Source organism: Psittacula echo, assembly GCF_963264785.1.
Source record: "Psittacula echo genome assembly, chromosome: Z".
Lineage (NCBI taxonomy): Eukaryota > Metazoa > Chordata > Aves > Psittaciformes > Psittacidae > Psittacula > Psittacula echo.
In genome coordinates, this window is record NC_137742.1 from 68742932 (window position 1) to 68770218 (window position 27287).

A 27287-nucleotide genomic window follows, 5' to 3' on the forward strand; every position below is an offset into this window, starting at 1 on the left:
ATTTTCCTTTGTTTTCTTTGAAGCCTGCCTTTGGCACAAGTCAGTGGGAAAATACACTTCAGCTTCAACAAAGTTCTTTGGATCCTGCTACTGTATTAGATCCGTTACACGTATTTGAAAATGGTGGAACTGCATGGAGACAGTTGTTCAGGTCTGTCTGGAAATTTTGTGATGTAATGTTTTCATTGAGTTTGTAAAATAAGACTATCTTAGAAGAATGATTACATTTAGTCTTAGCTAGCCTCCACAATAAAGAAATGCCGTCAGAGTTTACAAAGACATTGAAACAAGCAGTGCCAGTATTTACAGGTTAGTTAAGAGTTGATGCTTTCTGACTAAGAAGTGTGTAATCCCGTAACCCTCCGTGCAGAGATTGGAATGAGAGTCAACTTGGGTTGAAGTAAAATATTTTTTTTCACCAGAATTTGGTTTAACTGTCTCTTTTTTTTTTTTTTTTTGTTACAATTATTTTTAAGTTATAAATAAACTTTGTTATGAAAGTATCTGCATATTTCTCCTATGTTTTTGTGCACATCTGAAACTATGAATTCTGCTATTGTTTTCAGTCAGGATCTGTCTCTTTCCACCATATTACCATATGGAGTAACATTAAAGAGTTACTGAAGGAGATAGAAAAAAATCGTGTGCAGCATCTGGGTATATGACCACATGTATCTGGGTACAGATTTTGAGTGTCCTGCACCATTATGTTTGGGATGCATCCGTAGTATCATGTGGTTTTTCTGATGGCTAGTCTGGCAGGAATGGACAAGAATGGTGAGTGGGAAAAGCAAATAAAGACTTAATTTCTGAATGCCTGTTTATAGTCATCGGGGAAGTATTTGGCAACATAGGGATATAGTAGAGGAAATGCAGTATATTGAGGCCGTAATTAATATGGCATTTATTTTAGAAAAGGAAAACCATAGAACTTTATTCTTAACTAATTCTGAGACTCATGCCTGTGTTGGTGAACCTGATACATGTGACAGAATTGGACAAAGATCAGATAAGATTCTAAACAGATTATACGAAGGAATATAAAAGCTGATAAGGGTAATGATGCAAAATACAAAAGCTTCTATCCCCCTCCCACTGGTGAAAGCATAACTTGGTAAAACATTTTAAACGTACTGTGTCAGTTCTTGAAGTGAAGCTGCTTTTTTAATCATGTATGAAATATGAGGTAAGTCATTATACAGTACCTATGTTCCTGGGTATAAAACACTGTCGATCAAAACTGTTGTGGGTATGCTGTTCCATACTGGCTTCCTGCCCACTGGAGAGGGGAAGCAGTGCGTCCCAGCGTAGCAGTGTTATATGCTGTGTCTGAGAGAGCGGCCATCTGCCAGCAGAGAGCAGTACAGCCCGCTGCCGGTCTGTGGCGGGCGATAAACGAAAACATATGTCGGGAACAAAGCGGATGAGTAAAGGAAAACACACAGAGAAGTACTAAACGTAGCGACAGAACTGAATGGTAAAGATGAGGCAGAGCGGATTCTCTCAAGGAGGAAAATAATGAAGAATGGAGGCAATGCAAGGAGGGCATGAAAAGAGGAAGGGAAACCCAAAAATACAGACTACTAGAAAGCGAATTGGAGAACAGGAAAAAACCAGAAAGAAAAAGCTGGAAAATGGACATGGAGGATGAAAGTAAAAAGTCTTGTGAAGAGATTGTGTAATTCCCCTTTCCTCCTGTGCCAGAGGAGAGTTCCTGATGGTGGGCATGGGGGAAGAACAGGGACCCAGAAAGTGCTACTGCTTTTTAGTATGATAGAGCAATAGATAGGTGTTTATCTTGGTTCTTGTTCTTAATGCACTTTCTGTATTGTCATTTGGATGAATTATCCCTGTGTCTGCATACTGATCTTAATCTGTTATTAGCAGGAATCAAAAAAAATACCACAAAGTGATTTTCAAAATGTTGGTCTTGGAGAGCATTGTTTCCCATGGTAATGTTTTTTTTCCCAGTAGAGTTGTGCCATGGCTTGCATAGTATTTATTCCTGTTCCTTATAGTTGTGGGGTTTTGGTTTTTTTGGAATTCACTAGGCACTTTAATAATATATTGTATTAAGATGATCAGGTACATTTCAGCTGCAGAGTATAGTATTTCCTACATCTAACTCCAAAAGTACATCATCATCTGGCATCATGAAGTGTGGGCCTGTCACTGTTTTAGGGGATAAAAGGAAGGGCACAGGAAATTATCTGTTCTTTCAGTGGATGCAGCATGTCTACAAAGCCAGCTTGTTAAGGATTTTCCTAGATTATTAGTTGAATACTGAAAGTGAATGGGTTTTTTTCTCCCGTTCCGCCTGTAGCATCTCCCCAAAGTCTTTGTAAAATGTCAGTGTGTTATGTAAAATCTGCAGCTTTCTAATGGTGCTTTTGGGCTTACTGTGACCTTTTGAAATTGTTACAACTCCCGTCCCCATAAATCCCCCAACTTTCCTTACTTAATTGCATATGGGAATAGGAATCCAATTTATTGTTATCCAGGTGGCATTTCCTTTACTTAGTTTTATAGTGTTGTGTATAGCAGTTAGTATGCAGAAAGCTGGAAAGATGCCTGTAACTCCAAAATGAACTCTCTGTAGCTGTCTCCCTCCCACTTACACTCTCCTTTAGTACCGCCCCTTCCATGCACCCTTTAGCCAGCAGCAAGACAGCTGTGTTTGATCATAAACCACTTAAACTCCAGGCTCACTGGCAGGGGAAACTTTAGCGTGAAGTGCAGCATTGGTTCATCCCGAATAGAGGAGCTTTTCTCTGTTTTCCTTTCTCCCTGCTTGAAGACTGTAGCAGCACTTTCCTTTTAATTTCTCCGTGAACTTGCATGAAGCTCATCAAATTTTTCTGAGTACGTTAGTGGCATTGGGAAATGCTCTTAAACAGAGCTGTGAGAAAGAGCAGCACAGAACAAGCAGCAAAAATGAAGCACACCTTGGAGATGGACTAAGACAGCCTTGGGATCCTGGCAAGCAGTTCCTTCCCTGCATTATCTGAGCACTTCACAATATTAGCAAGTCTTTTGCAGCAATGGATTGTCTGTGAAGTCAAAATCAGTTTGGCTCTTTTAGTAGATTTTGCGTTGTTAATTTAAACTGTCAGTGTGGAGTAAAAATGGCTGTCTAGAGCAAAATGTGTCAGACATAACATTTTGGAAAAGAAAGTATTGAATCAGTTGAACAAAGCTTAGAAGCATTAAAATCTGCAGAAGTCATCAAGCCCTGAGAAGTCTAATCATGAATTCTGGAGTTGCTATGAAATATGGAAATGACTCCGCTGCAGAGCTGAGTGAGGTAAGCAGTTTCAGTGCCCTTCTTTATGCTTTAGAAAGAAACACTCCCCTTTGGGGCTTTTCAGTATGCAAGCAATGCAATTAAAAATTAATAGAATGTGTATTTTGCTATAACTTGCTATGCCAGTCAGGAAATGATTGAACTTTTTTGCTGCTTTACTCTGAATAGATGGTGAAATCCAAATTATTGTAACCACATAGAGACATTTTTCCTGTTACCCTGCGGTAGAGCTTGCCTTGCCTCCGAAGAGCTGTCTTTATACCCAACATTAATTTTGCAGTAGGTGAAATACAGAGATCTCAGCTGAGATTAAGCAGATGGTGACTAATTTAGGAGGAGAGTGGGGAGAATGGAAGATGACAAATATTTATTGGTAATGCAACAATGTGGTCAGAAGTTGTGTTTGCTTGTATTTAGCCATGGTGATGATGTGTGTTTAGGTTAGATGAATTAAGTTACTTTTCTTCTTTGCCTAAGAGAAAACAAGCCATGGGAAACTTTATGCTTTTCCACTGGAAGTAAGCTGTTATTACTTATAGGTGTGGGTATGTCGGCTTTTTGTATAACAAGTCTCTGTGTGTTGTGTTTTTAATAAATCTGAAATTATAGCTGTATCGATGTTACACAAATGCTTAATAAATATTTTAGAAGTGGCATATTTTGTCAATTACCTAAATGTCTTAGGTATGTCATCCTTTACAGGCTTTACTAAGAACTGCTCTTTTAGTTACGATGCAAAATCGAAAGCATTTGATTAAGGTCACTTTGTAGAAAATTGAATATGCAGCCTGTATTGTCCTAGTTTAACTGAAATGCTTCTCTTTCCCTTTTGCCAATGTCTCTGATACAGCTTTTACTGTAACATATCGTTTGTTTATATGTTTAAATATTAGATAGGATATGCTTGGCAGAATGAGAGAGTAGACATTTTCTGGAGTTCATTGTACAGAGAAAGGAGACACTGGGGTATAGAATGGAAAATAAATCAGTAGGCTAGTGAGAGCGACAAAGTGTAGGGGGAGGCAGACTATATGTGTAAGACCTAAGCAAATACAGTATGCTGCTGTGCAAGAGGAACAACACATTTGTGACTGGCAGTTCCTGTGAAAGACATCTCATGTGTTCCTCCTTTAAGTACAAAAGAGTTCAATCTAATTAACTCTGTGTTACTTTTAAAATAATGAGTGTATGCGTCTAGCAGTGCAGCATAAATGGGAGTCATAAACTTAGCATAAAAGCTCAGGTTACTTTTGCTAGGAGTTTGCCGCAATCTGTCTCGCTACAGTTGTATTGATGGCCTGCTGATTACTGCTTTCTGTCCCCTCAACATTTGATTTCCAAGACTCTGCAGGATCACATAAAACATGGAGTGACACAAAGATTTGATGCTTGGGTTATTTGAAGCAAGGTAGCACTGCTGCCTTGAAATACTACCTATGAAAGTTTACTTCACACATCCACAAAATAAGACTTCTGTTGTAAGAAATACCTTTTTCTTCTGATGTTTTAACACGGGAAATATTGACAGAACTGTGTAACTATGCGCTGTGCAGCATTTTTGTTGTGGAGGTTTTGTTTGTTTCTTCCAACAAATTTACTGTTTAATTCACATGTGTCCTCTGGCACTGTGGGTGAGTTAGAAATAGGGCCTTTTCTGACTGCAGACAGACTGCAGAAGATCTTGCACTCCTAACGTTCTTTAGCTACTAATCATCATTGCTTTGCTGCTAGTCTTCATCTTTGGGATTTTTGCTGCTTGTAGGAATGTCCTTTTAGACTGAATCATGCCAAGGGCCAGGTCAGCTTCAGCTTGACTGGTCTTAGACAAAACTGTGTTTTCAATGAAATTTGGAGGCCTTACAGCATCATCATATTCTACCTCCCATAGAGGAAAAAATGCATAAGTACTCTGAGACAGTTAGTTGCTCACCTCTAACCAGTGTTCAGTTACTCAGCCAACTGCCTGTGGTTTGTATGCTCCTATTAAGCCTTTTCCTGTTGTTGATGGGTGCTGTTTTGCTTGCTGTAGCTGAAGATGGAAAATCCTGGCTGAAGGCTCTACCTATGGTTTGTGTATCTGTGTTTTTCACCTGTATGTCATGCTCTCCCCCTTTTCCTTCCTTTCTGGCTGTATCTTCTGTATGCTGTGTTTTGCTTTTGATCAGTGGAAGACAGTAGTGTTGTGTCCATTTAAACGTGGAAAAACTGGCTACAATAAGAACTGATTAAATGATTGCTCTCTTAGTGTGTTTTCAAATGCACCTCTGTCTCTACAGTCAGCTCAAATTTTCACATTACAGTGGGTTGCTACCAGTATATATGTCTGAATGGCAAATATATGATAACAGACCAATAAAGACTATGATTCAGGTGGTGCACAGTGGGTTTTGGTGTAGGTGCATTGATCTTTTTATCTCAGTACATGGAGATTTTGGCATGAAACTACTGTTATATGAAGTAATAAGAAAAACTACAAAGCCCTGAAGATATGGTAAATTCTTGAATGAACGCTTTAGACAAAGTAGAAAATAAAATTATTTGAACTCATTCCATTTGTATTGAAACTTTCTACTGGAGACTTACATATCTTTCTGGGCAATGGGCAAAAATTAAGGAATATATTTTTTTCAAGACATGGTGTGATTGTAGAGACTTGTATTTGGTTGATGTTTGCTGTCCTTGAACTCTTGCCCTAGTAAACAGAGATCTTGTGGTTTTATTTACTCACCTGCCCCCATCCAAAGGTCATGCAGAAAGCAAAAAAAAAACCCAACCCTCTTATTTCTGTCACAGGTCAATCAGACATCTACAGAACTTATGTTCTATGGTTTCTTAGCTTCAGAGTTCAAGCTCTTATTTATTGATACATACATTGGTATGTTACCCCATTTCTTCTGCTTTTTCTCCCCCTCAACCTTTTCTTTCTTCTGTCCAAAGAAAGATTAACCAATATGCTGTTTGCATAGTAGATACAGTGTGTTATAACTGCATAGAGGTATAGAAGTAGTAGTATTATTTTTACATAGCAAGGTTTGCTTGGTGGTGCTGTTAGATTTGAGAGGTTTTAAACATGTTTCATCACGAGAGGCAAATTTAGAAACTCTAGAATTTGCAGATGGCTGTTGCTATACTCCATGAGAATGTACAACGGCCTTTGATACTTTTTTAAGTAAGTAACATCGTCCAACCAAGCTTTGTCTGTCCTGCTATTATGGGTTTTGACAGGGGTTTGCACCTTTCAAAATTACAGCTTAACATAATTCATGGAGTTTGCTTTTTAAGGATTAAGCAAGGAAGGATGTAATTTATATGCAATACATGCCACCCAAATTAGGCAAGTACTGTTTGGATCCCTTCAATATTTTAGTCATACAATACTGTGAACATTTAATGTAATCGCAAGGTGTATTTTTAAAGCCAACATTGTGAACATTATTGAAAACACGTACATGTAAACAGTTTGGTGCATAGAAACTGCAATTACAGACTGATTTTTCATAGCTAAAAATTAAACATTTTATCAGAATTTGTATGCTTTGTATGTACTCAGTGTTTCTGCAGAAAGAGATGTTCATCTGGAGATATAATCTATATCTTCTTCTTCCAAATTCAATGACACTACTTGGCTTTAAGCTCCAGCATTCTGTGGAGGTAGCACTACATACTAGCTTTGTTCTTGTATGTTCGCCTGGCCATCCACTGTTGAGATGGTGCATTGAGTTAGGGAGACCTGTGGTTTGACCTCTTGGCCTGAATGTGGTCAGCAGTTATGGCCTTGTTTAATTCTGGGACAGTTTAATAGCATAGGAACATGAAGAAAATGCAAGTACTGACGTTAATGATATTTTTCTCCGTTGAATACTTAAGAGCTAAATGATTCTTTTGTGCACAGCAAAATTAGAGGATACCATGGTGCTTTAAATGCGTAATTTAAACTTTCTGCTTCATTCTTTAGGCTTGGAAGTCAAGTGTTTAGAATGTGAATGTTGTGGCTTGCAGCATTAGGAACAGCTGCATATTCATTAAACCTTTACATTGACTGGCATAAATAGATGGGCTATTTGTCTTGGAAAAAATAGTAACTTACTCATTTGTTTATTTTAACAGTGCAGCATTTAAAATTCTGGGAAGGGAAGATAGGATTTGAGGTTTGTATTTGTGTAGGAAGCAGAATAGTGAGTTCATAAGAAGCAAATTCCTTTATGTAATACCAGATGTGAAGAAGAAAAGAAAGAGCCAAGTTTCAGATGCTTAAATTGTGACTTTTTTATAATATTATGATAGGACAATATTGCAGTTTAAAATTTGTGTCCTGCTGCTGCTATACATAGACATTACGATTTGAGGAAAAAATCATGTAGAAGAAAGAAAAAAAGGGCTGCATGGTTTGAAGTTGTGTATCTGAGGTGAGTGACAAAGTCTGAAGAGAGCTGTGGGGTGAAGTGGGTAACCGGCAGAAGAACAGGATATTGGGCCAAGCCTCACTATAAGGGGAAAGTTCAACAGTGGCAATCCCTACCCTGAGGTATTTTTCCATGTGTGCCTGTGTTCTTTTAGAACAAGCATCAGCTTGTGCTTATGCTGTACATACGTATGAGGAAATAACACTGATGGAATGGGAAACAGGTTTTGTATGCTTTCACAGCTAGGTTTAAATCTGAAGTGCTTGTTTCATCTTTCTGGGTTGGGTAGTCTTCTCATTAAGAAAGTCAGATAATAAATGTCACCCCAGTATTGAGTCTGCTTTCTGAATGGTCTCTGACCGTGCAATAAGCATGTCAGTATACTTCCAGTACTACTACTGAGCAGGTAAGTACCATTTCGTACTACAATTCCATCTCTGCTTCTGGACTTGGCGTTGGCTGCGTGTCAAAGTTGTGTGCAACTTGTAACATTGAAGAGTTTACTGCATCTTGCCACAAGAGAGGGTATATATTTTCCCCAGCCAGAAGATGTTTTGGGAAGTGTGATAAATCCTTATTGTTAATCCTTTAAAATATTGCAACCTTACAATAAAACAGAGTGGAATGTGGTTATCAAATACAAAGCATGGCATATTTTAAAACTATTTTAACCTTAAAAAGGCTGCATAGCTGATTTCTTTGCCAACAGTAGACAAAACAAAAAGTGAACAGTGTTTGTGAGCTGCTAAAGCCTTAGAAAAGTGAGCACAGTATGCTTAGATAGGAGAAGAAATGGATTGTAGTGGGAAACTGGGTAAAACTTTCATCTGGTGGCAGCAATAACACTTGTAACCTTATAAGAGTGTTCTCAGCTTTGTTACTTCAGAGATGCTGAGGTAGAGTTTGTAAATCTGTACTGTATTGTAGCCTTGAGGGGTGATGGGACAGTAAGTGTGAAATGTAACTGCAGAATTTAAGGAGTCCAGTGGGAAACTTCAGTGGACATGCTCCTGGATAGTGACCATACACTTTGCTGTATTTCACAGATCTGCTGTGAAATATCCACAGATTATTTATCTCTTTGAAAAATCTAACTTACTGTTATACTGTATTTTTTAAATTTTATGTTAAATTGTATAGGTGAAAGCATCCTTTGAAATGGGAAGATCAGCTTTTCTGGAGTCATTTGGACATCTACAGTTTTTTAATAGACAGGTTTGATGATATTTTCAGTGATCTGAGCTGGTGATTTTAGGAACATGGGTCAGAACACGAATGTGAACACGTAGCCATGCAGAGGACGCTTTGGAATGATCAAATTGTGTAGTTTATAGTGTGACGCAGGGTATTTTCAGTGTAAAAAACCATACCGACTTCAAAGAATTTTTTTTTAAATTTATTTTTGTGAGCTGCTTGTCAGGCTCAGAGTGTGTTCCAGGCTTGGATGTTATTAAGTTGGACCACTATAAAAAGATGAGTCAGAATGCCCAAACACTGGCAGCACAGATAATGCTCTTCTGCAGCCTCCTAATAAACAAACAAACAAAACAAAAAACAAACAAACAAAAAAGGTCATAGATTATGCTGGCTGGGAAGCTAGGGACCAGGTGAGGAAGGCTAAGGCCCAGTTAGAATTAAACTTGGCTAGGGATGTTAAGGATAACAGGAAGGGATTCTATAGGTACGTAGCGAGTAAAAGACAGACTAGGGACAACGTAGGCCCCCTGCAGAAGATATCGGGAGAACTGGCTACCCAGGATTTGGAGAAGGCTGAGGTTCTTACTAACTTCTTTGCCTCGGCCTTCACTGGCAACGTCTCTGACCACACCACCCAAGCCTTGGAAGGTGAACACAGGGACTGTGAGAATGAAGACCTCAGGCCCACTGTAGGAGAGGATCTGGTTCGAGACCGTCTTAAAAACCTAAACGTACACAAGTCCATGGGACCTGACAACATCCATCCGCGGGTCCTGAAGGAGCTGGCGAATGAAGTTGCTAAGCCACTGGCCATCATATTTGAATAATCATGGCAGTCAGGTGAAGTTCCCGACGACTGGAAGAAGGGAAATATAACCCCCATTTTCAAGAAGGGGAAAATGGATGACCCAGGGAATTACAGACCAGTCAGTCTCACCTCTGTGCCTGGCAAACTCTTGGAGCAGATTCTCCTGGAAGGCATGCTAAGGCACATGAAAAACAAGGAGGTGGTTGGTGACAGCCAGCATGGCTTCACTAAGGGGAAATCCTGCCTGACCAATTTGGTGGCCTTCTATGATGGGGCTACGAAACTGATGGACAGGGGCAGAGCAGTTGATGTCATCTACCTGGATTTGTGCAAAGCGTTCGACACTGTCCCACATGACATCCTTGTCTCTAAATTGGTGAGACATCAATTTGATGGGTGGACCACTCGGTGGATAAAGAACTGGCTGGATGGCCACACACAAAGAGCTGTGGTCAATGGCTCAATGTCCAGCAGAGACCAGTAACAAGTGGTGTCCCTCAGGGATCGGTGTTGATACCGGTCTTGTTCAACATCTTTGTTGATGACATGGACAGTGGGATTTGAGTGCGCCCTCAGCAAGTTTGCCAATGACACCAAGCTGTGTGGTTCGGTTGATACGCTGGAGGGAAAGAATGCCATCCAGAGGGACCTTGACACACTTGTGAGGTGGTCTGATGCCAACCTTATGGAGTTTAACCATGCCAAGTGCAAGGTTCTGCACCTGGGTCAGGGCAATCCCAGGCACAGCTACAGGTTGGGCAGAGAAGAGATTCAGAGCAGCCCTGTGGAGAAGGACTTGGGGGTGTTGGTCGATGAGAAAATGAACATGAGCCGGCTTCAGTGTGCGCTCGCAGCCCAGAAAAGCCAACCGTATCCTGGGCTGCATCAGAAGGAGCGTGACCAGCAGGTCGAAGGAGGTGATCCTGCCCCTCTACTCTGCTCTCCTGAGACCTCACTTGGAGTATTGTGTGCAGTTCTGGTGTCCTCAACATAAAAAGGACATGGAACTGTTGGAACAAGTCCAGAGGAGGGCCACGAGGATGATGAGGGGACTGGAGCACCTCCCGTATGAGGACAGGCTGAGAAAGTTGGTGCTGTTCAGCCTGGAGAAGAGAAGGCTGCGTGGAGACCTCATAGCAGCCTTCCAGTATCTGAAGAGGGCCTACAGGGATACTGGGGATGGACTCTTCATCAGGGACTGTAGTGACAGGACAAGGGGTAACGGGTTAAAACTTAAACAGGAGAAGTTTAGGTTGGATACAAGGAGGAAGTTCTTCAGTGTAAGGATGGCGAGGCACTGGAATGGGTTGCCCAGGGAAGTTGTGAATGCTCCATCCCTGGAGGTGTTCAAGGCCAGGTTGGACAGAGCCTTGGGTGACATGGTTTAGTGTGAGGTGTCCCCAGCCATGGTGGGGAGGCTGGAACTGGATGATCTTAAGGTCCTTTCCAACCCTAACTATTCTATGATTCTCTTCTATGATTCTATGATTCTGTGATTCTACAAACAGAAATATTCCTTGAAATTCTGGAAATTGGCTTACATATTGCAAGTCTGTTGTAGTTGTTATATATGAAAATTTGCCATTGAAATTAGTGACATAAATATTTTCAGATTGTCAAATTTAAATTAATAAGTATTTTTCAGTATGCTTAGGTGTACTCCACTTGTATAAGTTTTTGTCCTAGATTGTAAAGTTGACTGGAGTATTGTCTTTTTTTTTTTTTTTTTTTGAAATGAAAGCTTTGGAAAGCATGTAGTTGGTATCTGGATTCTAGAAAAAAAGTATAAATCAGTTTTTATTTCATCTCAGTTTTTCAGTATAGTTATTTGTGATGACAATTTTTTTTGACGGGCAAGACATTAAACCAGTTCTTGGTTGAAGAGGGGCCTTGGTGGTAGAATAGAGAGAGCACCAGAGCTATACGGGACTTGGTCTGTGCTGACTCTGAGGATTATAAATTTCTGAAGAGATAGGTTAAGCTGTGGTGCAAACCCTAAAAGTAACTTGAAAGGTACTTACAATGAAAAGTCAGATGTCAGCAAAGAGTTATGGTAGAATTCAAAATCTGGCATTACAGATATATTGTGTGAGCTGGAAGCCATCATGGTAACAGGTAACAGTTTCCACAGTGGACTTCTCCATTTCATGATCTCAAATTCTTTTCGGAGTGCTGCTCCACACTGCTGTTGAACTGCTGCCTTGATACGCACATTGGAAAAGCTACTTCTCTCAGTGCAAGTCCTGCATTATACAAAATATTTTAAGCCAATATGTACGTAAGTATTTAGCTTTAGGAGGTGAGCCTGAAACTGAAGCAGAAAAACTTGTGGTGCTTGAATTTGTGTTTTTTAAATGTAACTTTCAGATGTTTCTTTCTGCAATATCCAAATGCCTCTGTTTCAAAGTTAAATATTTTTAAATGCAGATAAAAATGTAATCAGTGTGCATGAGTGAAAAATTACTATCATTACTTACTATCTTATGATCCTTTTACTTTGTAATGGGATTGGACATCATTGCTTGTTTGTGCTTGTGTATTTCCACTATTTTCAGCTAAACAAGAAGGTGTTATAAAGAACAGCTGATTATGAAAGGACTGTTACTGTAATTCTAAACATAATTTTTGCTATTAAGGTATAGAACATTGAACAAAACAAGGTGGAAATAGTTTACTGTTGTTAAAACGCTAGGTTTGTCTTTGTGTATTAAATATGTATAGTAATTAGGAAATTCCAGCATTTTTGTTGGCCTTGCCTTTATAATAAAGCTTTAAGAAAGATTTTGTATTGTAATGCAATGAAAGTGTTAATATTTTTTAGGTGGAAGTGATACTGACATCTATTAATGTTGCTTCCTGCATTCTGCCTTTGCAAGCCACTGCAATCATTGAAATTGCTGTCTTTCATAAGCTGAATTTCTTGGGAAAATTATCAGACAAAATGTTACATTTGTTTCCACAAATGAAGCTAGTGAAACAGACAAAACTTCTTCGTCTTAAAAATACAGGAACATCTGGTGATTCTTTCTGCTGCCACATAGCTTTGCAGTAGAAATTGGAATTTGCCAGGTTATTAGTATTTATGTGTTTTCTGTTAGCTGATCTCGTGAAGCTATTCAGGGAAGGAGGCAAAAATGTTTGCAAGTGCTCAGCACTAGATTTGTCTATAGCACTGCAGCTAAAGCTTCCGCAGTGAAGATTTCAATAGGTTTGCTTTATCTCAGAGATTACTGGCAGTCTTCCACAGTTGTTCCTTAGATTTTTGGGTTAGGCTACAGTTGTTATGACAAGGTGTGAAGATGTCTGGACTCAGACAATTCCCAGCATTACCCATCCAGTCCAGCCTTGTCAGCTTCTGAAGATCATGCTTTCTGATTAAAAGTCATAAAGGACGAGAGCTGGACTTGAAAATTGAGAAGAGACACAAGGGAGGTAGAGCCTTGCTGACAGGTACAAAGGAGGCTGAAGGTTTGCTGGAAGGAGAACCCGGGGCTTGAAGTGAAGAGGTGACACAGAAGGACATGGTCACAGAGGTCACTGAGATAGATTGTTTGGCAGGAAGCTGCGTGTGTTAAAGGTGTCTGTGCTGGGAGATGAGGATGAGGACCTGTGAGTTTGAGTGAGGGCAGCTGAGAAACGGAGTGGGTGAGACATGGCTGTGGGGCATGGAACAGCAAGCTGGGAATAAAGGAGAATGGAAAAGAAGCCCAGAAAGGAGAGACTAGATGTGAATAGATGTGGGTATAGGAAATGCATGCAAGCTTCCCATCTGTGCAGAAATAAAGCATGCAGTTGTTGTTTTAATACATTAGTGCAAGGGCTTTGAATTATGTTTGTATTAACATTGTAAATCCAGCATGTCTAAGTTTTGGATTCTGGGCTTTATTACTGGTTGCAGTATTATTGATTGCATTCTAAATTTTGGAAATGCTTCAGCAGGTGGTTGCTGGATTTTATTGCAGATTACGAGGATATATCACAAAGTAAAAATCTGCATCAGGCTTATGGCCATCTGCTGATAACTAAAATGAGATACTGTTTTAAAAATTTACACATTTTAAAATGTGTTGATATTTCAGTGTTTGCTGGAATCATAACAGCACCTCTGGTTTCCAATATGCCAGAGCAACTTTTGAAAATGTTTCTAAGAGATTTACAATTGTCAGCACACAACTATGATAGATGGCTCTGATGACAGGGAAATATAGGATCACTACTGTGCTATGTGGTAAATTTGACAACTTCGTGCCTTTGTGAACCATGCTTGCAGAAATTTGGGTGAAGCTGGTGTTCCTACAAAACAGCACAGGTGCCTGTCTTGCAGTGTCTGTCCTTTGCAGACTGTAAACCCAAATGTATCATTTACTTGCAACGACATTGTTATCTGACCTTCATCTACAAGAAGGTGAGATAACCCTACCCCAAACTGTTCTCATTTGCTATTAAGAATTACCCTTCAGGGGGCTGAACGCATCCTATTTGATAATCTTTTGCACTTCGCATCCTATTTAAGTTGCACAGGTTGCTTACTCTTAACTGTTGACATATATTAAGTAGTAGAATCTAGCTTAATGGTAGCTGGGGTTGGTACTATCATTCTTCAAGTGGCATGTCAACTATGTCATCCTTCCTTGGACTGCCACTTCTTTCAAGCGTAGTTGACATGGGTTTTGCAGCCACTTACACAAACCGAAGTGATCATCTGCAGAGTAGACTGGGTACCTACATAAGAATGGTGTGCTGAGGACTGTCCTTTTCTGTTGCTAAACCTGCATGAAATAAGTTCATTTTTCTCCCCTTTCATCTCTTTTTCCCTTTTGCTTGCACAGCATAATTTTTGCAAGTTACTGATGTTGCTGTTGTTTGATTTACTGACCTAAGTGGGTTTTTTTATGTGAACTCATTTGCAGACATACTTGATTCTTATTTAAACTCGTGGTGGTCTAAGAGTTCTCTGTTCATAACTTCTTTCTTTATATATGTGGTATTGATTCATGTAGGAACAAACATTCTCTCATGAATCTCAGGATTCTCTCATGATGCTTAGTATACCAGTGTTCTGCCAGGTATAATTAAGTTGGTGGAAGGTCTGGCTCATGCTAAATAATCATGTAGTTTCTTTCAGTGAAATCAGTAAATAAATGAAATCTTTGAGGGAAAATTTACCTCTGTCTATAGCATGATATGTCATTTAACTGCTGTGAATCGTACCACTGTGGTAGCAATATTGAGGTGACTGCTACACGTGAAGGAAAAAAAAATTGTTAAAATATTTACAATTATGCTTTTCTTCTGACTTAAGAGATGCTGCCTTTAAGAATAGATAGAATCTCTCTACTTCTCCTCCTCCACTGGTGGCTATCTTACCTGTTGTGCAAAGTAGAAAAAAGTATATTGATTTATAACAGTCAAGCCATGATGGCATGGAGGTTTGTATTAATTCAGTTGCTCTATGAGAGATCTCTGCAAAGTGCAGAACCTTTTTTTCTTTTCTTTTCCTTTTTTTTTTTTTTTTTCCCCTCAGGCTTTTTAGAACTTGCAGATTCTGTCTCACATCTTGCAGGGCTGAATACCTGTGAGCACCCATAATTATCTTTCTTTATAAAATTTCATGTAGTTGAATGTTGATACCTACCTCTTCTGCAATGGAAATAAATATGCTAATTGCTTTTCATGAAGGTAGATTTTATCCTTTACTGTAAGAATTTCTTTAACTTCTTATGTTTCTGCATTGTGTGTTATGCTGAATCTCTTTGATTTAACCAGTTTCAAACCTAGTAATTGATACCAGTGAGGTATAGGCAAAAATGTTACATGGTCATGTTCTTCAGTAATGAGATACCATTTTCCATTACAGAATCACAGAATGGTTAAGGCTGGCGGGGACCTCTGGGGTGATCTGGTCCAGACCTCTGCTCAAGCAGGGTCATGTAGAACCAGCTGCCCAGGACCATGTCCAGGCAGTTTTTGAGTATGTCCAAGGATGGAGACCCCGCTACCTGGGCAGCCTGTGCCAATACTCAGTCACCATCACAGTCAAAGTGTCTCCTGATGTCCAGAGGAAACCTCCTGTGTTTCAGTGTGTACTCATTGCCTCTGGTCCTGTCACTGAGCACCACTGAAAAAATGCCTGGCTCCATTCTCTTTGCATCTTCCCTTCACCTATTTATATGCATTGATGAGATCTCCCTTGAGCCTTCTCTTCCTCAGACTGAACAGTCCCAGCACTCTTGGCATTTCCTCCTAGAAGAGATGCTCCAGTCTGTTGGTGGCCCTTGTCTGCACCTTGTTGGTGGTCCATGTCTGTCTTGTACTGGGGAGCCCAGAACTGGAGCAAGCACTCCAGGGGTGGCCTCGCCAGTGCTGAGTAGGAACGGGAAGATAATCGTCCTCAGTCTGCTGGCAATACTTTGTCTAATGCATCCCAGGATACCAAACACCTTCTTTGCAGGAAGGGCACATTGCTGACCTATATTCAACTTGCTGTCCACCAGGACCCACAGAGCCTTTTCTGCCAATCTGCTTTCTAGCTGTGCAGACCCCAGCATGTTCTGGTGCCTGGGGCTGTCCCTCCCCCTGAGCTGTAGGGCTTTGCACTTCCCCTTGTTGAACTGCATGAGGTTCCTGTCAACCCCTTTCTCCAGCCTGTCCAGGTCCCTCTGGATGGCAGCACAACCCTCTGGGATGTCAGTCCCTCTTCCCAGTTTGGTGTCATCTGCAGACTTGCTGAGGGTGCACTCTGCCCACTATTGAGATCATTAATGAAGATATGAAACAGTATTTGTACCCAGTAATGACCTCTAGGGTACTGTACTTCTTATTTAGTTGAATGGGAGATGGCAAACAGTTGGTAACCTTAACTAATCTATCTGACTTATCCTGGAATGGTTGAAGGACCAAGTTGTCAAGATTTAGTGGGTATTATTTAGGCCAAGATGTAATACTCTGTCTTTTGCACAGAAAAGATAAATAGAACAACTGATAAAGTAAACTTTGAGTTAAATTTGAAATGCAGGTGACATACAGTACCATTGCAATGACAGTGATTCTTTGTACTTTATAATGCATTTCATTTGAGATCTGCAATAAGCTATACCATTACTGATGCAATTCTATCGTTGTAGTGTATGAGAACTTTCAATTTGCTAATGACATTACATGCTTTATCAGAAATCTTGTTAGTCAAACTGATAATTCCGGTTACCTGGCTTGGTCTTGCAGAGTGTGTCTTATTAGAGCATGGATATGACATTACACTTGAAAAAACACTTTCTGGATAAGGTTTTTAGAGGATTTTAATGATAGCCTAAGTTGGAACAGTTTTACTTGTTAAGAATGACAGTGTTGCAGCTTTTAAGCAGGTCTGATGGTATTGTTTGAAGAAATGGGACAGTAGTTTTGAGAGAATAGATTAAAATAAAGGTGGCCATAACACATAGAAACTTTTAGACCATGGTATCTCCTATTTAAATATTTAGAGATAATTGCTAGCAAAACTGTTGGCAGTCCTTTTCATCCTACATCATAATAATTGTATTTAGAGCCCAGATGCTCAATCAATAGATGTGTATTGAATTTTATAGTTTGCTGCCGCGATTGAGAGACGGAGACATAGCTTGGTGCAAGCAAGGCGTCCAATTTATTGATCACAAGCAGTATATTTATATAGTTTCAAGGCTAGTGTGTTACATGCTGATTGGTTATTATTTGTCTACAGTTAGTTCCTCTTAGAGTTTTCCAAAAGCGATGTTCTCATAGAAAAAGTTACTAACAGTGGTTAGTTGCACAATTACACACTGTCTGTTAGTTACTTTGTTGCTAAGTTAAGGTACTGTCCGTTATAATAAGCTCCTTGTCCTTTATCTAAGTTCCTTGCTCTATATTTATGTTTCAACACTGCAATACTTTTTCACTTGCCTCAACACATTCCATTCTCTCTGCAAGCTAGCTTTCATAAAATTAGATCATAGAAATTCAGATAACCCACATCTCCCCCTTTTTGTTTTCAGTTATCCAATTTTTCCCAGGGGCGATGTCCAACTAATTCTAGGACATCTGCTTTTGGCAATATTTCTTCACTGGGGGTTTTTGCAGAATCTAGTTGCTGTGCAAGAAAGATCTTATTCATTGAGGCAGTTATTGATTTTTGTACACATTGTAACACACATGGAATCATTATTAACAGCACACAAAATATTAAGAGAATAGAAATCCCTTGTTTAAATAAATCTCTTAGCCATCCTGTAATACCCAAAGAAGCCAGCCATTTGTCAAACCCATTCATTCCTATTGTAACAAGATGTACTCGGTCTCGTAACTCTTCAATTTGTTTATGAATGCTTTTTGAATGGTCAGATAAATTCATACAACACATTCCCTCAAATTCTTGACAACCATGGCCTTGAGCTAACAGGAGAAAGTCAATAGCTGCACGATTTTGTAAAACTGCATGCCTTAAGCTATCTACATCGTTAGCTAATCCTGAAAGAATATCAGAGGTTGTATTAAATTGCTTTACGGCCCAACAGGCTAGTTTTTTAATCTTGTTCCAGTTATTTGCAGCCATTCCTCCAGGTAAAAAGAAGGATAAGGCTACGGCTTCTGCCACAGAACCTAGCTGAACCTGATCGTTACAATCTGGGCCAAGTTGTTGTAATGATCTTTTCACCCTATTAGAAGAGGAGTTAAAGAGGTCCCTCATATGTGGGGCAAATAAGGTTAGCTTCCCAATATAACAAGGACCTCCTATTGGTTTATATGGGATTCCTGGCCATGCTCTATCACCACAAATTAAGAAATATCCCTTCGGTAGTTGTACTTGACCTGCAAAGTTTTCATAAACGTGCATGATGCCCATATTGCGTGACACATTCCAATGAGAGGAGGCACCCGATACATTTTGGTATAAGATGAATGTTTGTAATGTTTCTTGGTTGCCCTCGCCTATAAGAAAGTTTTTAAATGGATTTCCAAAATCAATTACTCCAGTTCCATTGACTGGCAATATTTGAGGGGTAAGAAGAGAACAATTTTTCCATCGAGAAACATTAGCCCAACCCGTGATGGGTGGAAAAGAGCCCCACAATTGTAATTCTTGTGGCGGTAAAGGGCTGGAAACGTTGAGCAAACTAATCAGTCTGCTCTGATACAAGGCTCCCCTTTGTGCTGGTCAGTCATTTTCCTTATAACAGCCGTCCGCGTCATAATCATTACCAGATTTTTTCTCATGCCAAAAATAATAGGTGTTATTAAGTTCGTTTTCCAAAGAAAAAGTATTTACAAATCCTACAAAGTCCTTCGGGTCTAAATAAGGATAACCTATCAAGCATGTTCTAAAAGGATCGCCTACTTGTGCTAAAGATAAGCAAAAATCTGTAGTTCCAGTGCGGTTTGCCCAAGTAAGCCACAAATTAGCGCGAGGATTGATTTGATGCAAGTCAAAGCAAAAGCCTATATTGCTTATAATAAAAATATCTAAAACAGTAGAAATAATCACTTCTTTGTCCATCTCTTTTTCTTTTCTTTTGCCCTTTCCCCAACAATGCAGAGTTTAACTTGGGAAAGGGTGGCGATTGCTACTTCAATATCCAACGTTTCCTCAATTCCCAAAAAGGTCACTGGAATGACCTTATTGGCACTAAATGGAACAGCCTGCTGAAACCTAATTGCCTCAATTCTACTGTTAAGGTGCCAATGATAATGACTTATATCCACTTCCAACCTCCATCGGATCAATCCTAATACCAACTGTTCTGCAGACTCAAAATTATTTAAAGCTTCTCGAGTGTTGGTTTCCCTAGGCACTCCTAACCATTGTTTCAGGCGACGATTCCAAAGTAATTCTTCATTTCTTTTTCTAATACACTGCCTACACCAAAAAATACTTCCAACCCTTTTCTGAGCTCTCCAGTTAATCTTTCCACAACCCCCACAAGTTATGGCTACCCACGCATAACAATGGGGTTTTTGACATTTGAGGCAAGGTTTTACCCGCAATGGGCAGAGATTCCAGTAGAAATGATACAAACAATATTGTATAAAATACCATACATCCCAACAAAGGATAGTAGTTCCTCCTTCCCAAAATTTTCTTACATATTGCAATTGTCCTTTAAATTGAGTCCATATTTTTTCCCTGATTCGGTCCTCTAGTTGTCTTTGACTTCTCCACCAGGAATAGTCCAGAATTCGCTCATATATAGGTATGTGCTCCCACACATCCACCATGTATGAGTGTTTTCACTTGCAAATTTTAGAAACTGAGTTTACAAGTGCTAGTCGGTGTCCTCTGTATCTTCTATATCCCCTGTAGGATTGGGATCCCCGTCAGGGAGTTGTTGTAGCATTTCTCGGTAGGGTCTCACGTTTTTTGCCGGGATCCAACGAGGACCTCTTTCTGTGGAAACACAAGCATAGCCTCTTCCCCATGTGACAAGGGGATAGGGTCCCATTATCTTACCTGTTTCTGGGTCCCGGATCAACACCGGCGGTTTCACTCTGGGCTCAAAAAGGTTATTAGTGCTAAAATGGCGGACTACCGGAGGATTGCTATCTAATAAAGAACAATTCAAAAAGTTAAAAACATACAAGGCTTTCTGTATTCGTTCCTCTGGTGTATCAGTCCCTATTCCCCCTTTTTGTTTTAATAATAAACGTTTTAAGGTTTGGTGAGAACGTTCTATCAAAGCTTGACCTGTTGGAGAGTGAGGAATGCCTGTAATATGAGAGATTCCCCAAAAAGCAAAAAAGGTTGTCAAAGTTTTAGAGACATAAGCAGGACCATTATCTGTTTTGATTTGAGAGGGTACCCCTAAAGTGGCAAAGGCACGCATTAAATGTTTTTGTACATCACGTGCCCTTTCTCCTGCATGACAGGAGGCAAATAACATTCCTGAAAATGTATCCACAGAACAATGAATGAATTTTAAACGGCCAAATTCAGCAAAATGAGTAACGTCTGTTTGCCAGAGTTGAAGACTCTGTAAACCCCTAGGGTTGACTCCTCCTGCTATTGAAGGAAAAGAATGTCTCTGACAATCAGGACAAACAGCAATGCTATTATGGGCTTGTTGTGATGTAAGGTTAAATTGTCGCTTTAAGCCTCCTGCATTTTGGTGAAAAAAGGAGTGACTAAGTTTTGCTTGTGCGACACGGTCCGGCAATACTTGCACTGGTAGCGTCAGCATGTCAGCCTGTTGTTTTCCTTCTGCAATAAAGCCAGGTAAAGAAGTATGAGATCTAACATGCATAATAAAATAGGGGAGGAAACGAGAATCTAACAAAAAGATAAGTTCTTGTAACAGGTTAAACAACATTATATGAGATACGTTACGTAATACAGAAGCCTCAGCGCGGCTAACAATCCCTGCAACATAAGCAGAATCAGTGATTATATTAAGAGGAACAGACCATTTACGAAAAACTCGAACAACTGCAGATAATTCCACTATTTGAGGTGAGCCCTGTACGGTTTCTATATCAGATTCCCAATGTTGGTCTTGGTCATTCCACCAAAGGATGACCGACTTATGAGTTTTCCCAGAGCCGTCTGTAAAAACAGTAAGAGCATGTAAAGGTTGGTCGCTTCGTTTTGGGATAGGTAAGAGGTGGAAATCAATGCTTAACAGTTTGTGAGAGGGTGGATGAGAAGTGAGTTGGCCCGTATAGCCAGTTAGCACTAGGCCTAATACATCTGATTGTTGTTGTAACCACTGTAGGTAAACACTTGTCACTGGCATACATATAAGGCTAAAGTCTTTGCCCGCTAGGGTAAGTAATCGTTGTCGAGCTTTAATAATCAAAAATGCATATAGTTCGTGTTGTGTTGAGATAGTCTTTGTGGTTTGGTTAGGCAAAAAGATCCATTCGATAATCAATAAAGGATCCGTTTTCTTGTAATCCCATTGAAAAATGAGTGCATGAGGCTGGCGAATGGGATTAAGAATGATTAACAAAAAAGGTAATTCTGGTTCACAGCGATGTGCTTGTCTGGAGGTAATCGCCGTCGCTACCTTTTGTAAAGAAGCTACAGCCTCAGGATTGAGGCTTCGCGGGGCGTTCAAGTCTGAGCTCCCTTTAAGCATTTCAAATAAGGGATTAAGGTCTGCATTAGTAATTCCTAACATTGGTCTAACCCAATTAATTGTACCTAGCAATTTCTGTACATCATGTAAATTTTTCACATTTGCTTGTATTTGCAAAGGTTGTGGGGTAATGGTCTGAGCTCTTATACGCCATCCTAGATATTGCCAAGGTGGTACTTTTTGGATTTTTTCTGGTGCAATACAGAGGTTTGCTGATTTTACAGCATTCATGACAAGGGCTACGGCTTTCTCCATGACCTCTTGGCATTGTGCTGCCACTAGAATGTCATCCATATAATGATATATCAATACAGAAGGTGCTGCAGACCTAACAGGGCTAAGCATTTTTGCCACATACCATTGGCACATTGTAGGACTATTTTTCATACCTTGTGGTAGCACAACCCAATGGTATCTTTGCAAAGGGGCTTGCATGTTGACGCTAGGAATCGAAAAGGCAAACTTGGAGGCATCATCTGGATGAAATGGAATGTTGAAAAAACAGTCTTTAAGATCAATGATAGTTAAATGCCAATCCCGAGGGATCATGGTAGGTGATGGCAGCCCGGGTTGTAGGGCCCCCATGTCTTCCATAGCGTCATTAATTTTTCGGAGATCATGGAGCAAGCGCCACTTGCCATTCGGTTTTTTAATGACAAAAATAGGTGAATTCCAAGGACTTGTGGAGGGCACAATATGTCCCATAGATAATTGTTCAGTGACTATTTCTTGGAGGGCGTGAAGCTTTTCCAATGGTAGGGGCCATTGATCAACCCAAATAGGGGAATCAGTTTTCCAGGTCAATTTTAGGGATTCACGCCCTTCAATGGCCCCCCCTAAAAATGTGTCTGTATAGATGTTCCCCATTGGGACAGCACATCACGCCCCCACAAGACCATAGGCACTGGTAAAATAAATGGTTTGACTGAGGCAACCTGTCCTTCTAAATTTTGAACTTGTATTATTTCCGCACTCTGACGACTAACTCCACTCCCCCCAATTCCAATTAATGTTTGAGAAACCTCCACCAAAGGCCACTTAGAAGGCCACTTAGCTTGAGAAATAACAGTAACATCTGCACCTGTATCAATAAGTCCGCTTAATACAATTCGCTGAGTTCCTCGAACGAGGGTACACTGACATATGGGGCGTTTCTGTGAAATAGTTTGGACCCATAAAATTTGTGGTTCCCCTGTAGATCCGAAACTTCCCTGTCTTTGTGGGAGTGATTGGTTAAAAATTGAATCAAAATTTTCTTTAGGAATTAGTATTAATTGTGCAATACGACTTCCCTCTGGCACTGTACAAGGAGGGAATGGGGTCCAGGCCATAATTTGAATTTCTGTATCATTGTCAGAGTCAATTACTCCGGGTAATACAAAAAGGCCAGATAGGGTGGTGGACGACCTTCCTAATAATAATGCCTGTGTTTGAGGGGGTAAAGGGCCTGTAACGCCGGTAGGTAATAAATGAACAGAGGAATCTAATAACGTTACTGTGTGGGTGGTTGCCAGGTCCAGGCCTGCGCTCCCTGCGGTTGCTGGGCGGAGGGTGGAAACACTCCTGTTCCCCGTCCTTCCCCCTGAGTTTGCAGGGGCGACAAGGTCGGCTGTAATGCCGGTTGCGGAATTTGTGTCTGTGCGCGCCGCGACCCCACGCTCAGCCATCGGTTTCCCGATAAAGGACGTCCGTTTATATCAAATTTAGATTTGCATTGGTTTGCATAATGTCGGCCTTTCTGACATCTAGGGCATATATTAGGTGCTTGAGGTCGCTTCCCAGATTTAGCACTGAGACAATCCTTTTTAAGGTGCCCTGGTTTTCCACAACTGTAACAATTTTGTTGTGAGTTGGCACCCATAGGTCCACGCATAGCCGCAAAAGCTGCAGCCATTGCTTCATATTTATGGTCCATGGTGCCAATTCTATTGCAGGCTTCTATCATTTCGATCAATGTGGGGTTTTGATTTGGAAGCGACTTCAAGAGTTTTTTACAATCAGCGTTAGCATTTTCTACGGCTAACTTAAGAAGCAAGATCTCCCGAGCATCAACATTGTCTATCTGCCGTTCCAAAGCTTGTTTTAATCTGTCTATAAACTGCATATATGGTTCGCGGGGTTCTTGAGAAATACTCGTAAACACCTTTTGGGGTCTATTAGAGTCTGGAACCTTCAGTAAGGCCTTTTTCGCTTCCTCCCGGATTGCTTCTAAAGCCTCTTGGGGGATATCCCTAGCTTGGCCAGCCGGATCAGAATGCTGCCCTGTTCCAGTGAGGTGCTCTATAGTTAGTGCAGCTAAAGCAGCATTTGCATGCCCTGCGTATCCTGTCAAAACCGTTTGTAACCCCGTTCTCCACTGTGACTCCCACATCGTATATTGTTTTGGAGTTAATAATAGCCGCGTGAGAGATTTAAGATCATGTGGGGTCATGACATACGTATCACATACAGAAGATAAAAGACATGCAAAGTAAGGGGAAGACAGACCATGTTCAGTCACCGTACGGCGCAATTCCTTAATAACTGAAAAAGACAGCGCTTCCCATTGAGCCGCCCCCCCCCTCCCTGGATATATTACAGGGGCTACTATGGTTTTCGCGATCTCTAGCTCCCCCTCCTGTAACGCTTGACGTTTTATCTTTCCCCAAACATCATGAGGGTCAGGGGGAAAGAGATCAGGTTCTTTTTCAGGGTCAATTGGACCAGGGTCAAAAGGATTATCTTCGGGGGGGTATCCAGCTGCACAAGCTAACGGTGGCATAGAGGGTTTTGTCCCCTCTTCCGAACCTCGTGAGCTTTGTTCTTGTGCTTTTATAGTCTCAAAAACTTTTCTCCATCTAGGGAGCATATGCTGCACTTCCTCATTGCCAGAGGTAGCTGCGTCCCATAATTTTACCCCCACTTCGTCCCAAAGTTCACGCGTAAAAATTGAAGAAGCATTCACCGTAGGGATTTTAACTTGAACCCATTTAAGGATTAATTTAAGATCATGTCCAGGGAGTGTCCCTTTTCCATGCTTTTTAAGGAGAGCTGTCATGAGTTCATAAACGTCTCTCTCAGGGGAAGACTCGTGATTGCCCATTTCTATTTTTTAGTTTCCCGCAGCTCACCTCACGTTCCAGACGGAGGGATGTATTGGCCGGCCGGCTGATCCTGCTTCCTTTCAGCAGCTCATTCAACGTCCTGCGGGACTCGCGACAGGCCACCAGCTGGGTGGTTCTTCACTCTCCGGCGGGCATACCGATTCGGCTATCACGTCGGGGTCACCATTTGCCGCGATTGAGAGACGGAGACATAGCTTGGTGCAAGCAAGGCGTCCAATTTATTGATCACAAGCAGTATATTTATATAGTTTCAAGGCTAGCGTGTTACATGCTGATTGGTTATTATTTGTCTACAGTTAGTTCCTCTTAGAGTTTTCCAAAAGCGATGTTCTCATAGAAAAAGTTACTAACAGTGGTTAGTTGCACAATTACACACTGTCTGTTAGTTACTTTGTTGCTAAGTTAAGGTACTGTCCGTTATAATAAGCTCCTTGTCCTTTATCTAAGTTCCTTGCTCTATATTTATGTTTCAACACTGCAATAGTTTTTCACTTGCCTCAACACATTCCATTCTCTCTGCAAGCTAGCTTTCATAAAATTAGATCATAGAAATTCAGATAACCCACAGTTTGCCTCTGGGTAGGTTTTTCTGCTTCTCAGTTTTCTGTTCCTGCAGCTCATTCGCTTTGTGTTTCTTAGAGCTTTATATAATGCCATGTGTGTTCTCAGTTTTCATTAGCCCTTTCTTTCAGCCCCCTTGCAGTTGCTAACTTACTGTTTCTGCCCTTGATCCCTTTGGTTTTTACATGTGCCCATCTCCTTCTTCTCTGTCTCTTTTTATTTATGTTACACTCTGAGATTGGCACCGTCTTCTGGAATTCTCACTGATAGTTTTCCATGAAGGAAGAAAGAATCCTGCCTCTTGCAGGGTTGACTGTAGGAGGCTGCAACTGTGTGGAGAAAGGAGGCAATTCTGTACATAAAATGGCATGTTTCTGCCGTGTGGTTAATTAGCGTGATGTTGCAGCAAATGAATAGTTACAATTAAACCAGTATAATAACTAAATACAATGAGCAATTGTGCTCAGGCTAGCAAAGACATGGGCAGAGTCATCCCAGGTGGTGTTGGTCCAGCCATAACACAGTGCTCTGCTTTGACTCGAAATCACTCCTAGTTGTGTACCCTTTAAATTCTTGAGGATTACACAGTACTTAAAAACCTGAGAATAAAAGTACGACTTATAGAATCATAGAAATCGTAGAATAGTTAGGGTTGGAAAGGACCTTAAGATCATCCAGTTCCAGCCCCCATGCCATGGGCAGGAACACCCCACACCATGCCACCCAAGGCCTTATCCAACCTGGCCTTGAACACCGCCAAGGATGGAGCACTCACAACCTCCCTGGGCAACCCATTCCAGTGCCTCACCACCCTCTCTAGTAAAGAATTTCTTCCTTATATCCAATCTAAACTTCCCCTGTTTAAGTTTGAACCCGTTACCCCTTGTCCTGTCACTACAGTCCCTGATGAATAGTCCATCCCCAGCATCCTTGTAGGCCCCCTTCAGATGCTGGAAGCCTGCTATGACGTCTCCACGCAGCCTTCTCTTCTCCAGGCTGAACAGCCCCAACTTTCTCAGCCTATCTTCATACGGAAGTGGCTCCAGTCCCCTCATCATCCTCATGGCCCTCCTCTGGACTTGTTGCAACAGTTCCATGTCCTTTTTATGTTGAGGACACCAGAACTGCACACAATACTCCAAGGGAGGTCTCACAAGAGCAGAGTAGAGGGGCAGGATCACCTCCGTCGACCTGCTGGTCACGCTCCTTTTGATGCAGCCCAGGATACGGTTGGCTTTCTGGGCTGTGAGCGCACACTGAAGCCAGCTCATGTTCATTTTCTCATCGACCAACACCCCCAATCCTTCTCTGCAGGGCTCCTTTGAATCTCTTCTCTGCCCAACCTGTAGCTGTGCCTGGGATTGCTCCAACCCAGGTGTAGGACCTTGCACTTGGCATGGTTAAACTCCATAAGGTTGGCATCAGACCACCTCACAAGTGTGTCAAGTTCCCTCTGAATGGCATCCGTTCCCTCCGGCATATCAACCGACACAGCTTGGTGTCATCGGCAAACTTGCTGAGGGCTCACTCAATCCCACTGTCTATGTCACCAACAAAGATGTTGAACAAAACTGGTCCCAACACCGATCCCTGAGGGACACCACTCGTTACTGATCTCCAGCCGGACACTGAGCCATTGACCACAACTCTTTGCATGCAGCCATCCAGCCAGTTCTTTATCCACCGAGTGGTCCACCCATCAAATTGATGTCTCGCCAATTTAGAGACAAGGATGTCGTGTGGGACAGTGTCAAAGGCTTTGCACAAGTCCAGGTAGATGACATCAACTGCTCTACCCTTGTCCATCAGTTCCGTAGCCCCATCACA

The 27287-nt window shown here is 41.1% G+C and overlaps 1 protein-coding gene across 2 annotated transcripts in view; it reads left to right on the top strand.

The window, feature by feature from the left end:
- MCC (MCC regulator of WNT signaling pathway) overlaps positions 1–27287 on the top strand; it is a gene marked incomplete at its 5' end in the record, with an annotated part of 213747 nt that overhangs the window by 50338 nt on the left and 136122 nt on the right. The window contains one exon of one of the 2 annotated variants that reach the window (XM_080637636.1): positions 3248–3304. The exons of the other annotated variant lie outside the window; for it this stretch is intronic. Coding sequence (XP_080493762.1) covers positions 3248–3304 — 57 coding nt within the window. Of the gene's footprint in view, positions 1–3247; positions 3305–27287 lie in introns of those variants that run through there. 2 annotated transcript variants of the gene reach the window in all.